The sequence below is a fragment of the Phyllobates terribilis genome, unplaced genomic scaffold (assembly GCF_046119375.1).
Source record: "Phyllobates terribilis strain yellow unplaced genomic scaffold, ASM4611937v1 Scaffold_3__8_contigs__length_932513732, whole genome shotgun sequence".
Classification (NCBI taxonomy): domain Eukaryota; kingdom Metazoa; phylum Chordata; class Amphibia; order Anura; family Dendrobatidae; genus Phyllobates; species Phyllobates terribilis.
The window spans coordinates 706,999,021-707,013,408 of record NW_027362763.1 but is presented as its reverse complement, the minus strand read 5'-3'; the positions used below and the strand labels follow the sequence as shown (position 1 = coordinate 707,013,408).

The window sequence follows — 14,388 nt, the reverse complement described above, 5'->3', positions numbered from 1 at the left end:
ACTTTATTTTCTAACTTTTTTTTTTTTTTTTTTGCGGTCCTCAGGTTCTCTTCACCGCACCCCTGCAAAATCCCATAAAATACAAAACCCTCTTGTTATGACTTCACCAACGCCAGCAACCTGTGCCCCAAGTTATGCTGGGGACCTCCCGATTTCTTCAAGCACACCAACATCCCCTTTCGTGCCATTACAGAGGTTGCACACACCACCAAAGCAGAAGGAGCATCCATCTCCCCAGCAGCAGTCTACGTCTAAGCTAACTATTACAAACTGGGTCACCCGTACACCTAAATCACTCACACCAATTCCTAAAACCCCATCACCACGGAAGGCATTTACTCCTGTCGAGCAGCACCCTGTAGGGTCTGATTCCAGAGCACCATCAACCCTGGAGAAGAGGGCGAAGAGACGTCTGGCGACAAGCAGCGAGGAGTCAGAGCATGAATGCTTTACTTCTTGTAACTGTGTGATGGAGCTGGAACCGGGCACAAAGAAGACCAAAATGAATATGGATCTGTGCTCTGCAGAGAAGGACGACGCCATTGATGCAAGGTGTCTAAGCCTTGCAGATCTGAGCAAGGACAGCGCAGATAGATCACCTTCCATAGACGGACCCATTAAATTGTCCGGTCTTGTACACTCTGGTCTGCAAGACAAAGAAAATTGCACCCCTGAGAAGAACTGGCTGTCCGCAATTGGGAGCAAGATAAAATCTGATAAGTCCACAGCACATTGTAAAGTAACACACAGCCCATCATCAAGTAGTGGGAGTGCAAAAAAGACCCCTGCAAGAAGTACAGCAAACTCTCCTAAATCTGTAAGTACTTGTAAATCTGCATGTTAGCTCATGTCTCTTCATAGGTGGGAGATAATAGAATTTTTGAGTTGCAGAAATACTCTAAGTGCATCTGCTTGTAGAAATCCATGCTACAGAAAGAAACCTTTCTGTAGCGCAGTCATAGTTACATTTTTATGATGCAACCTCAAATCTCTGCAAAGACAGTTCCAGTAGCCATCACTAGATAAAGCTCGCTATTTACTATGTCTTAGGATTAAAGGGGTCATCCATTTGCTGATCTCTAAAATACCATAGCCTGGTGCATACTGGCATAAATGATCCAAACCCTTTACTTACCACATCACCCCATGTCTAGGCCACCTGCTGCCCATGAATTCATAGTGTGCACCCATGCGGTCGGTGGGGAATTTGACTGCCCATGCATGCTGTGGGTGTGTGGACTTGTCCGGGTACAAATCTAGTAAAAATGGTGCAACTCATCTGCCTTGTGCCGATTCTGACGATTGCTTTTGTACTTTACACCTAAAAAGTGCCTCCCCTTAACAATAACACAACTTTGTTTACTCCTTACCAACACACCTTTTTTATGACACTCTCTTACAAAACTGTAGCGAGGTATGCAGACTCTTTATAATTGGGCACACTCCGCTTTTGTGGAGTCCTGGTTGACTTGGGTGATGGCATATGAAGTCACACTAGATGTAAGGAGCTCGCTGTTGGGAAATTACTTGGCTGCTTTCTTTAGATACGTCCACTCAGGACTTCATTGCTAATTGATCAGATTTATTTTTTTAATAATTGCAGTGGCCGTACTTAATATAAAGGCTGGGGTTGCTGCCAACGTTCCCTCTTCACTGCAATATTAGCGGCTTCTAATCTGCTACACTTCAGGTGTTTCAAAACTACAACTCCCATCAGGGTGGAGATGCCAGCAGCTATTTATGATCCTTTTTATTATAGCGTCATTTATTCCATGGCGCTTTACATGTGAAAAAGGGGTATACATAGCAAACAGCAAGTACAATCTTGAACAAAATCGTGACAGCGACTGGTACAGGAGGAGAGAGGACCCTGCCCGCGAGGGCTCAGTCTACAAGGGATGGGTGAGGATACAGTAGGTGAGGGTAGAGCTGATCATGCAGCGGTGGTTACTGCAGGTTGTAGGCTTGTTGAAGAGGTGGGTTTTCAGGTCCTTTTGAAGGTTTCCATGGTAGGCCAGAGTCTGTGTTGGATTAGAGCGTTCCAGAGTAGGGGGGATGCACGGGAGAAATCTTGTATGTGATTGTGGGAAGAGGAGTAGAGAAGGAGATCTTGTGAGGATCTGAGGTTGCGTACCGGGAGACTAGGTCAGAGATATATGGAGATATATGGGGGAGACAAGTTGTGGATGGCTTTGTATGCCATGGTTAGGGTTTTGAACTGGAGTCTCTGGGTAATGTGGAGCAGTGAAGGGATTGGCAGAGAAGAGAGGCCGGGGAATAGTGGGGGACAGGTGGATTATTCAGGCAGCAGAGTTTAGGATAGATTGAAGGGGTGTTAGAGGGGAGGCCACAGAGCAGGAGGTTGCAGTAGTCAAGGCGGGAGATGATGAGGGCGTGCACTAGTGTTTTTGCAGATTCGTGGTTTAGGAATGTGCTTATGCGGGAGATATTTTTGAGCTGCATTCAGCAGGAAGTGGAAAGGGCTTGGATATGTGGTTTTAAGGATTGATCCGAGTTCAGGGTTACACCGAGGCAGCGAGCTTGTGGGACTGGGGAGAGTAAGTAGCCATTGACTTTGATAGATTGGTCAGATGTGGGGTGGGTGAGATGATGGAAAGATGAATTTGGTTTTATCCATGTTAAGTTTTAGAAATCTAGCAGAGAAGGATGAAATAGCGGACAGACATTGTGGGATTCTGGTTAGTATGGAGGAGATATCTGGTCCAGAGAGGTCTGTGTGTCATCAGCATAGAGGTGATACTGAAAGCCGTGAGACTCTGAGCTATCCCAGGCCAAAGGTGTAGATGGAGAAGAGCAGGGGTCCTAGAACTGAACCTTGGGGGACACCGACACATAGGAGGTGAGGAGGTGGTGTGTGAGTGAGAGACTCAATGTCTGGTTTGTTGGGTATGAGGAGATCCAAGATGGGGCCCAAGTCTGATTCCAAGAGATGAGTCTGTAGTAGGAGGGAATGGTCTACGGTGTCAAAAGCAGAGGACAGGTCAAGGAGAAGGAGGACAAAGTAGTGCTGCTTGGATTTGGTGGTTAGTAGGTCGTTGATGACTTTAGTCAGGGCAATTTCAGTAGAATGGTGCGGTCTAAAGCCAGATTGTAAGCAGTCAGAGGGAGCAAGAGGAGAGGTGGGAGGACAGTTCAAAATGGACGTGGTGTTCCAGTAGTTTTGAGGCATAGGGTAGAAGTGATATGGGGCGGTAGCTAGACAAACAGGATGGGTCAAGGGAGGGCTTTTTGAGGATGGGTGTTATTGAGGCATGTTTGAAGCATGAGGGGAAGACACCAGTTAGTGACAGGTTGAAGAGGTGGGTTAGGGATAGGATGAAGACTGTGGCAAGAGATGGGATTGGGTCAAGTTCACAGGTGGTCAGCTGCGATTTGGAGAGAAAAAGGAAAGTTGATCGTCCTTAATGGTGGAGAAGCTGGTTTTGGAGGAGGAGGGCTGTGGAGCTTTAAGCAAAAGCTTTGACACCATGAGACAATCTTCTGTCTGAAGAATGAGGCAAAGACTTCGGCTGGGGGACAGGAGAGAATTGAAAGTGAGTAGCTGTTTAGTGTTGAGATAAGGAGGATATGAGAAGTATGTTTTGCTGCTGTGAGTGTGGACTTGAAAGTAGTTAGGGACTGTTTGAATGCGATTAAGTGCTCCGCTCAGCAACCCTGGAAGCCTCTGTTTAGTCAGGCTGGTGTGCCAGGGTTGCCTATTGATTGTGCGAGCTTTGGTATGTGTGAGAGGGGGGGGGGCGCAACTGAATTAAGGGCTGCAGCTGATGTGGCGGTACATGATGCAGAACCAATGTCTAAGAGGGAGAAGAGATTCAGTGAGTGTTGGTCAAGGTGTTTAAGATTTCTGCAAGGGTGTGCAAGTTTGTGGAGTAGAGATTGTGGACCTGGAGAGGGCAGAGAATATAAGTAGGTTGTGGTTAGACAGTGGGAGAGGTGAAGGAGGTTAGATAGGGAACAGAGGCGGGTGAAGATGAGGTCCAGTGTGTGGCCATCTTTGTGAGTGGCTGCGGAAGGCCATTGAAGGAGGAAGGGAGAGAACTTAGACAGCTGAGAGGGAAGTGTCAATGGGGATGTTGAAGACACCCATGAATAGTGGGGGATGTCAGCGGAAAGTAAGTGAAGTGGTCGAAGGTGGTGGTGGTTGACCCTTGGGGAGGCGGGCGGTAAATGACAACCAGTTGGAGAGGAAGTAGATGAGCACACAGTGCACCTCAAAAGGGGGGAGAGTAACGGAGGGTGGCAGTGGGATTTTGGTGAAGGAGCAGTTTTCTGGCAGGCTAAAACAAACTCCTCCACCATGCTTGCCACTGGGGCAAGGGGTGTGGGAAAAGTGGAATCCTCCGTACGAAAGTGCAGCTGGAGAGGCTGTCAGAGGGGGTAAGCCAGGTTTCAGTGATGCAGAGGAAAGAAAGTTTGTTAGTAATGAAAAGATCATGGATGTAGAAAAGTTTGTTGTAGACAGTGAGCGTTCCATAGAGCTCCTGTTAGTGGGACTGGGGAAGCGGGGGCTGGGCCGATGGGTATAGGGTTAGAAGGGTTGCGAGAGTTTGTGATCGTGGATTGGAAGTGGAAGTGACTGGGGATGTGGTGAGGAGGGCCAGGATTTGGAGAGATATCACCGGCAGTGAGGAGGAGCAAGGAAAGTGTTAGCCGGTGGGAGCAGGAGAGGGCATTAGGTGGCTCTTTGCTTAGAGGCACAGGAATGAATGTTTAGGGATAGTTCTGAGGAGGAGGTGAGATGGAGGGGGGAGATGAAGAGTTCATTGCTAGGTGTAGGGATTAGGGGGGTTAGTAGAAAGTGGAGGATTATAGGGGAGAGTGAAAAACCGCCATTGTTTACTTTGCCTGGGTATCCAGTTTCCTTCAGGTTTAATTCAGTTCATCACACTTGTCAGATGCACACTGGCAGACGGAGTACTCACAATATATATGCTAGCAAATGCAGTCAGGTGTTGGGCCAGAGGCCTCCCCCTCTGCTTATCAGATAATTATAAACTGAGCCAGATGCAGCATATAAAACACATGCAAAGTAAAAACAGGCTGGTCCTAAAGAAAAGTGGTGAGCAGGGGTCGTACAGGGTCCGCTTACAAACATACCAAGTAAGTGAACAGAGGAGATAAGATTTCTCACACAGTTGGAAAGCTGGGTGATTCCAGAGCCATGGCCTCTGAGAAGGGATCTACGCCCTGAAGTCAGTACATCTGAACTATGGTCCTCTAAATCATCGCATATAATGCAGCGATATCAAACATGTGGCTTTCTATATTTTGTGGAATTAAAACTCCCAACGGGCTCTATAGTGAAGCATTTTCTGGTCACAACTAATGCGTTTGTGTTCTTGTATATAATTAGTTTTTTTCTTTTGCTTTCAGGTTTCAGCATCGGGTTCCTCAAGGAAGATTTCAATGTACTTTCAGAAGAAGCCTACAGAATAACCTAGCGGCCACTAAAGTCTTTCCAGCAGCATGAATGTCTCCATATTTCTAACTCGCCTTTGTGTTCAGCTGCACATGGTGTCACTTGTACACTGGAAATCATCTGTATAAGCTGATGTGAAAAGCAGTCGCTACTATATTAGATATTATATATCTGCTCCTGATCCTCCAGATATCATCATATTCTGGTGGCTGATCAGGAGTTTGCATAATTGTCATCCACTGATGGAGCATACTGGGAGTTGTAGTTCCCCCTGACATAGGTTGTACACAAAGGAAATCCTAGAATTAAATGTTACCTTTCCACTACAGCGCTGTTACATATGATCAGCAAGATGTGCCGAATTATGAGTCACGGCTCTTTATCTTTGTCCACTTTCTTTGGTTAAAATGTTTTTAAGGTTTTTGTTTGTTAAATTGTTTTCTAAAGTTGAGTAACTTTTTTTACTCATTTTTTTTGTTTGGGTTTTAGTCATTTTCTACAGTGGATTTTTTTTTACCTGGAATTTATTTATTTCTTGTTCACCTTGTAGTTTTATCAAATTTTTCCTGTTAAAAATTTCACTGATGTAAATAGAAATGGTTTTTAAAAGTATTGCATTTTGTGTTTTCTTGATAGAAATTAGTTTTTTGTTTTTTTTTTTTTTTTTTTTTTAATATGGAGATAGAAAAGTGGAAAAAGTAATTCAGTTATCAGAAGCAAATATCTATCACTAGAAGAAACTTTACCTAGGAAGCAAAGAAGAACTTACTGCAAAAGTAGCAAACGGAGATCAAAGCAATACATTTACTACTAGCATATAGCAAAAAAAAACTGGGGAATAAACTAAAAAAAAGCCAGACAAAACATGAAAACAAATAAGGGAGCGGGGCTTCTGATTCTTTAGATGGGAGAAATGGATTCCCATCTAGAGACTAGCAATCTTCTAAAGTAAGGGCTTAAAGGAGTGATGGCTTGTCCACCTCTAAGAACAACTTGTTCTTGAGGCTAAAAATCAGTTTTGTAATTTTTGGTTCTATAAAAAGTTTCCTCAAAATTTTGGCTTTTATATACTTTGATTTCATGCATATTCAATTTTGTGGTCTGTGCTCATAAATCAGCTGAGATGCGCTCAGAAAAAGATAAAATAATAGATACAAACTGTCCCATTGGACGGTCAGAACAAGTTCACTTATGGATTCCCAGTTGACTCATTCTGCAGCCAGCAATAAATGGTGGCACACACAGGCTATAGGGAAAAAGTTGCATAATTTCTTTAAACTAAATTACAAAGTCCAACATTTAAGCATAAACAATTTGGCCCCAAAAATGGCAAATTGTATCTAATAAATATCCACTTAAATCCTCATACCTATTCAATAATTTAGTGTTACATCAGGCTTATATGCCAGTATGTAACAGGGGGACATGCTCTGGCTCCATTGTCTCTGTTTTCTGGCTATCAGACTGTGCTGCCATTACTATGTGCAAGAAGTGTTTCTGGGTTCCCCTGGTCCTGACACTTGTGCAAAGTGGAGATATGGTCCCGATTAGCTAATGGCAATTAGGGGTTCAGCATATGAAGGGGGGCTGGAGTATGAAACCAGAACATCTAAAGTTTATACTGGGTATGGAGGCTGCATCAGGTTTTTGCTGTGTAATCAGAGCAGCATCATGTAGGGGCAGAGAGCCTGATTCCATTGAGGAATCATTTACTAGTCTGCATGCTGTCATATCAAAATCTGTTTTCTGTGCTGTGGATCTACCATAGCTCTGAATGCTGAGCTGTGTATAACCCTGCCCACACTAATGATTGGCTATTTTCTATGGTAGAGTTCTATGAATATATAGTGTACAATTAGTAGTGGGGGGGGGCATGGTTAGACCAGGAGTCACAAGATGCTTAGTCCTGTAGTGATGATCTGCTGAGAAAACACTACTGAAATGGAAAAACACAGCCTAATAAGTGACTCATCATTGGAATCAGGGTCTCTGCACCTTTATTACGCTGCTGTCAGATTTCATGCAAAAACCTGCTGACAGTTTTGCTTTTAAGGTGTATTTACAGTGAACAATCCTAGAATCACTAGTTTCTCAATGATTGCACAGTATAAACAGGCTGCCGATCATCCGATGGACAGGCAAGATGCTCGTTACCGCCGATCGGGGAAACCTTGCCTAACGGCAGTCATTTATCCCTGGTGGTCGGCTGGAGTAGGCTCTGTACACACTGTCTGATCTGCATATAAGGATAGTGACATCTTTGTGGCGAATCAAGAGGTTCTAAGAGTACAAAAAGGAGTAACTTTTATTTTGAGAGAGCCCATCGCTTCTGCAAACTGAACCGATGGTTTTGCTGATCAGGGAAGAAAAAGATATAAAGGCATGGGGAGACTATTCACATGTAGCAAAAGCGGCTTATTTTTGTGCTTTGTGAACAAGGCGTGAAGAATCTTTTTTTTTTTTTTTTAACCAGATATTCCATACTGCCCAAATTAAAACTATATGCGGGGGCTAAACATGAATGTAGGAGGTGGATTCCCACAGAGGAGTAAGAATGGACTGATGCAATCCAGAGCTTCTCAGCCTCCATCCATGTGAAATATGTCCAAAAGTGAAGAAACAAGCTGGTGCTCTATGGAGGAGAGGTGCCCAGTCGGGACCCCCAGACTACCCTTTTGTATCTACTAGATTGTTGGATCCGTCTCGCTGTTCTGTGTCTTTTTAATGGGTCCCGATGAATTGGAGGATGGAAGAGTGGATAATCTATAAGGAATTGAAATGGGCAAAGTCTTTTTGTAGAGTAGTTTGGGCAGGATTGACCTTCTCGCAGCTGAAACTCTCCCCAATAATGGCAGCAGAGGCCATTGCATTTGTTGAAGAGCCGTCAGAGTTCACTGAATCGCTTGGGGGTAATTAGGTAGAGATGCATATGATGATATTTGGACTCAAAGTTTTATCAAGTATGTAGCAATTGGCTCCACTTTTTTAAACTTTTTTTTTTTTTTTTTTTTTTTTTTTTAAAAAACCCGGCATCTTGTATTTACAGCAAAGCTGATGAGATTTATAGAAACCGGCCTACTATACTATATTTATATTCTCGGCATAAACTGACTCGCAGCAAATCCGCAACGTGTCAGTTTCTCTTGCTGGTACGCTGAGTTTTAGTGCAGGTTTTTCCCAGAAATTGCAGTAGATGTGGAAAATCCACTAGTAACAAAACGAGATTCCCGGTGTAGAGGTGGCTATGGGTACCCGCTCCATGAGTGGTTAGAGTCTGGGATACCTTGGTCTGATCTGTAACAGACCGAGGTTAATGGCCCAGGCTGAAGCGGACACAGTCTCGTCTTTCTATCCTGGTATCGGGAGCTGGAAAAAAAAAAAAAAAAAAAACACCATCCGCACCAGTGCTCTAATGCCAACTGCGTTGGAAGAAGAAAGGGTCCTATCATCTCTGAGAAGAGAGGACACAGACTGATCCATGGCAGAATGTGTTCTCTGGTCGGGAAAACAGCGGCCATCCTCCTGTTACCCTATCAGAGGAGACGAGATGAAGATTAAATGACCTCTTTTAGAGAAAAAGGAAAAGAAAACAAAAAAGACATTAATTTCTGAGAGAAGCCATTCTGGAGCTCCAGTCCTGTGTCTGCCTCCTAATGACACTAAGCTCAACTGAATAGCTTGGTTGCCAGTAGGCGGGTGTACTAGCCAGCTGAGGAGGAGCCAACTTTTTTTTCTTAGCTGTAATTTTTAGTATCGGCCTCCAGGTGGCAGCAATGTACACCCATGGTTTCTGTGTCTCTTAATGAAGCAATCAAGAAACAAATTCACACCTCAATAATATCCAAATGTTATCTGCTACAATAACTTTGTTTTGGGTGGAAATCCTCCTCAATACCTGGACTCTTTACTTTCAGTTCTGTTCAGAATTCTTTTCAGCTGTCTTATTATCATCACAATGACTGAAAACACCTCTATATACAGTAGATAACACAAGATCCACCATTCACAATAGGTGATGTCACAGCTCACCTCCTCCTCCTGTACAATGACTGATAATACCTCTATATACAGTAGATAACACAGGATCCACCAATCACAATAGGTGATGTCACAGCTCTCCTCCTCCTGTACAATGACTGAAAACACCTCTATATACAGTAGATAACACAAGATCCACCATTCACAATAGCTGATATCACAGCTCACCTCCTCCCCCTCCTGTACAATGATCCTTATCCAGTTTAGAGCATGCTCATTAAAAGTGGTGGAATTTTTAGTTTTTTTTTCCCACCACTTCACAGCACTAAATCGCCTTCCTCTCTGGTAGTCTCGCTGGTCTTTATTAGCTGTTCTGCATTGATTACATTCTGGCTACCATCATGTGACTGCTGCAGCCAATCGGTAGCTTGGTTAAGACATAACAGTTGCAGCTAGTGATTGGCTGCAGCAGTCATAAGAGTGTAGCTGGACCATCATCACTGCAGGATAGCTAATGAAAAATGAAGACCGGTAGGACCACGAAAGCGGCAGGCGACTTACCAAACATGTAGATGCTCTTTGATTTCATGCTTCCCCCTCCATTCAGGCCATTTTTTTTCCCATTTCTTGGACGTTCCCTTTAATTAAATGTCTCCGTGCTGCATATTAAATGCGTTTCAGTAACAAGTGAACAGCATCTAGAGCTCTTCCAGCAGTGGTCGGTCGTCTCTGCACATAGTGCTGCCAGCGAGCGGCGGTTATTTATATCTCCCCTCGTTGGCGGGCTGCCACTTGTGCACCAGATGGTTAAAGTTTTGTGGAATGCGGTTTATTACACGACAACACTCAGCTCCTAATTAGCCTTGAATAGGATTGTTCTCTTGTGAAGCTCTTGGCTCATGTAGTTACCCGAGGTGCTGGCAACTTGTGAGCAAACCCATAGGAAATCGCTGCCGCTCCGGAGAGGGGAAGGTGGAGAAAAATAATACTGTATTAACGAACATTAATTACAACTCAGAATCTAGTCTTTGTTTTTGGGAACGTTAATGACAATGAATATGGCCGCTGCCGGGATCTTATCCAGCTTCCTACTATGGACCTGTTTACCTCCGGGCTGGAGCGGAAGCAACGACTTGTCTCTGAGCTTTTCATGAGTCTGATAAAGTTGGAGGACATCCACTTACGTCGGTTTCAATCATTTATTTTCTCGGATTTTTTGAGAATCAGATTTTTTTGCTATCCATTGTATTTATTATTTTTTTATTATTTTTTTCACGGGCCATTGACTATCATTATAGGACATCTTTACGATCAATCTGTCCTCCAAAAAGAAAAAGAAAACACTTGATATTTGAAAAGATTGTAATGGGTGCATGATACTGTATATCTAGAAAATAACTGATGAGCTGCAGGAGCATCCTCACATATCCACCTCATGTCATTAGCTGCGATATTCCTGTTACCATAGTAAAAATGCGATATGAAAGCAACATGTGGATAAGCCCTAATTACTGGCGACTGATCATCAATTCGTCTTTTTTTTCTAATTTGACAGCCATCTAAACTGATAATAGTAATGAAAACAATAAATGAATAAATACATAAGACAAAGTTTTTGCCAAAAGTCCCCTCAGCCCCTCCTCACACCTACTCAATTCTCCTCCTCCTCCTCCAAAACCAGCTTCTCCACCATTATAGAAGATCAACTTTCCTCTTTACTCTCCAAATCACACCTCACCAGCTGTGAACTTGACCCAATCCCATCTCATCCCCAACCTCACCACCATCTTCATCCCAACCCTAACCCACCTTTTCAACCTGTCACTAACAACTGGAGTCTTCCCCTCATGCTTCAAACATGCCTTGATCACACCCATCCTCAAAAAGCCATCCCTTGACCCATCTTCTCTGTCTAGCTATCGCCCCATACCACTTCTCCCCTATGCCTCAAAACTACTGGAACAACATGTCCACTCTGAACTGTCCTCCCACCTCTCCTCCTGCTCTCTCTTTGACCGCCTACAATCTGGCTTCCGACTGCACCATTCTTCTGAGACTGCCCTGACTAAAGTCACCAACGACCTACTAACCGCCAAATCTAAGCGACCCTATTCTTTCCTCGTCCTTCTCCTGGACCTGTCATCTGCCTTCGACACAGTGGACCATTCCCTCTCTCAACTCTCGGCATCACAGAATTGGCCCTATCTTGGATCTCCTCATACCTAACAGTCCTAGGACCCCTCCTCTTCTCCATCTACACCTTTGGCCTGGAACAGCTCATAGAGTCCCATGGCTTTCATTATCACCTCTATGCTGATGACACACAGATCTACCTCTCTAGACCCAAATCTCCTCCCTACTAACCAAAATCCCACAATGTCTGTCCACTATCTCATCCTTCTTCTCTGCTAGATTTCTAAAACTTAACATGGACAAAACAGAATTCATCATCTTTCCACCATCTCATTCATCCCCCACACACGACCTATCTATCAACGTCAATGGCTGTTCCCTCTCCCCAGTCCCACAAGCTCGCTGCCTTGGGGTCACTCTGGATTCTGATCTCTCCTTCAAACCACATATCCAAGCCGTTTCTACTTCCTGACGACTCCAACTCAAAAATATCTCCAGGATCCGCATATTCCTCGACCACGAATCTGCAAAAACACTAGTGCATGCCCTCATCATCTCCTGCCTTGACTACTGCAAACTCCTACTCTGTGGCCTCCCTTCTAACACTCTTGCAACCCTCCAATCTATCCTAAACTCTGCTGCCTGACTAATCCACCTGTCCTCCCGCTATTCCCCGGCTTCTCCTCTCTGTCAATCCCTTCACTGGCTCCCCATTACCCAGAGACTGCAGTTCAAAACCCTAATCATGGCATACAAAGCCATCCACAACCTGTCTCCTCCATATATCTGTGATCTAGTCTCCCGGTACTTACCTGCACGCAACCTCCGATCCTCACAAGATCTCCTGCTCTACTACCCTCTTATCTCCTCTTCCCACAATCGCATACAAGATATCTCCCGTGCATCCCCCCTTCTCTGGAACTCTCTACCCCAACATATCAGACTCTCGCCTACCGTGGAAACCTTCAGAAGGAACCTGAAGACCCACCTCTTCCGACAAGCCTACAACCTGTAGTAACCACCGCTCCATCATACCGCTGCACGACCAGCTCTACCCTCACCTACTGTATCCTCACCCATCCCTTGTAGACTGTGAGCCCTCACGGGCAGGGTCCAAGCTCCTCCTGTACCAGTCGCTGTCACGATTTGTTCAAGATTATTGTAATTGTTCTTGTATGCATACAGCCCTTTTCACATGTAAAGCGCCATGGAATAAATGGCAATATAATAATAAATAAACACTTCAATATAACTCTCTGTTCTTCTTCTTCTAGACTGGTAAAAATTATATTTCTCCATCTAAGTGAAATGATAATTCTCGGACTGGCCGTCGGCTCTTCCTACCTGAGCATGACCGCATATATTTCTATGCAGCTGTCATGCTCGGGTAGGGAGGGCCGACGGCCAGTCCGAGAATTATCATTTCACTTAGATGGAAAAATATAAAAGTATAATTTTTACCAGTCTAGAAGAAGAAGAACAGAGTTATATTGAAGTGTTTATATTTATTTATCTATTCATTTATTGCTTTCATTATTATTAGTTTAGATGGCTGTTAAATTAAAGTTTGCAAAATTAAGAAAAAATACACCTCTGTGGTCAGATGGACCATGCAGATGCTATGGGGTTTTTTTTTGTGATACCTTGAAGCAGTCAAGATGCATTTTACTTTGCAACATTATCTTAAACGCTCATTTCACGATAATTGTGCATTCTAAACAGGCTGGCGATCACCTGATGGATGAGCAGAACGCTCTATCGTCGGGTGAAATGATCTTTTGGTTTTCCCAAAAGATCATCGTACTCTGCAGCACATTGTCCTGTGTAAACAAGATTTGTGCTGCCGAGAACCATGGCAGCCTACATGCACTGAATGATCTATTATAGATCGTTCAGGAGCCCTGTCAAGGCATTTAAACGACCTTCGAGGGGTAAATATTTACCGATCGGTGGTTATTTAACCCCGCAAAATCAGTAAATGTAAATGAACCCTTACACCGTCGGGATTGCTGCATGCTGTTAATTTATCGGAGAGAGTTGCATTCTCCAAGACTTCTAAGATTTCCTAAGCTTCCAGCCTTAGGCGGGAATATTTCACGGTCCGCATAGGGACCACAATACCCAGACTGACCGCGAGATTGTAAGATTGAGAGACCTGCGGTCAGTTCCTGCCATTGCGATCCGTATACAGACCGTGAAATATCCCTGTCTGAACAGGGGCTTAGTAAATGAAAAACTGCACATGGATTCAACTCAGAGATGGGATTATTGTGCCGTTCTTTTTTTTATTTTTCTTTGGGGTTTTTTCAGACCCATTCACTTGATAGGTCAAATCAGATAAAAATCGGGCATGTTAATTTTTTTTTTTTGCAGATCAATCGGATGTAAAAAACAATGGTCATGTGAAAAGACTCGAAGACTATAAAGGGTACGTGTTCTGTGATTATCAGATGTGCGAATGGGGCCTCAGTCAGAAACAGCCTGAGAATCACAAGAATCATCCAAATCCTGGATGCGTTGCCAAAAAAAGAGCTAGCGCCTATTCTGTTTGACGATTTTTTGGGGGGGCATTTTTCAGAAGTGTAACTTGCGAGCACTTATTATACATGTGTGTCCTCGTGCCCCGGCGTTCTGCTCAGCAGCTGGTTATAAATGTCTGCCTTTATTAACAGACTTTATTTTCTTTCTGATCTGGCCACTAACCAACTACTATTATCAAAAAAAGGAGTTAAATGTCACATAGATAAGCTTAAAATAATCTCTTTACTTAAGCTGGATAAGGCGATTGTGGTTTAGAATTATTTGATAGTTTGATAATGAGGATGGATATCTTGACA

General features: G+C 43.8%; 1 protein-coding gene across 1 annotated transcript in view; it reads left to right on the top strand.

Annotated features, from left to right (window-relative positions):
• DTL (denticleless E3 ubiquitin protein ligase homolog) overlaps positions 1-5,982 on the top strand; it is a 59,207-nt gene extending 53,225 nt beyond the window's left edge. The window contains exons 14-15 of the mRNA XM_073671984.1: positions 45-817; positions 5,395-5,982. Coding sequence (XP_073528085.1) covers positions 45-817; positions 5,395-5,457 — 836 coding nt within the window. The 3' untranslated portion in view covers positions 5,458-5,982. The remainder of the gene's footprint in view (positions 1-44; positions 818-5,394) is intronic.
• Positions 5,983-14,388: the final 8,406 nt, after the last annotated feature.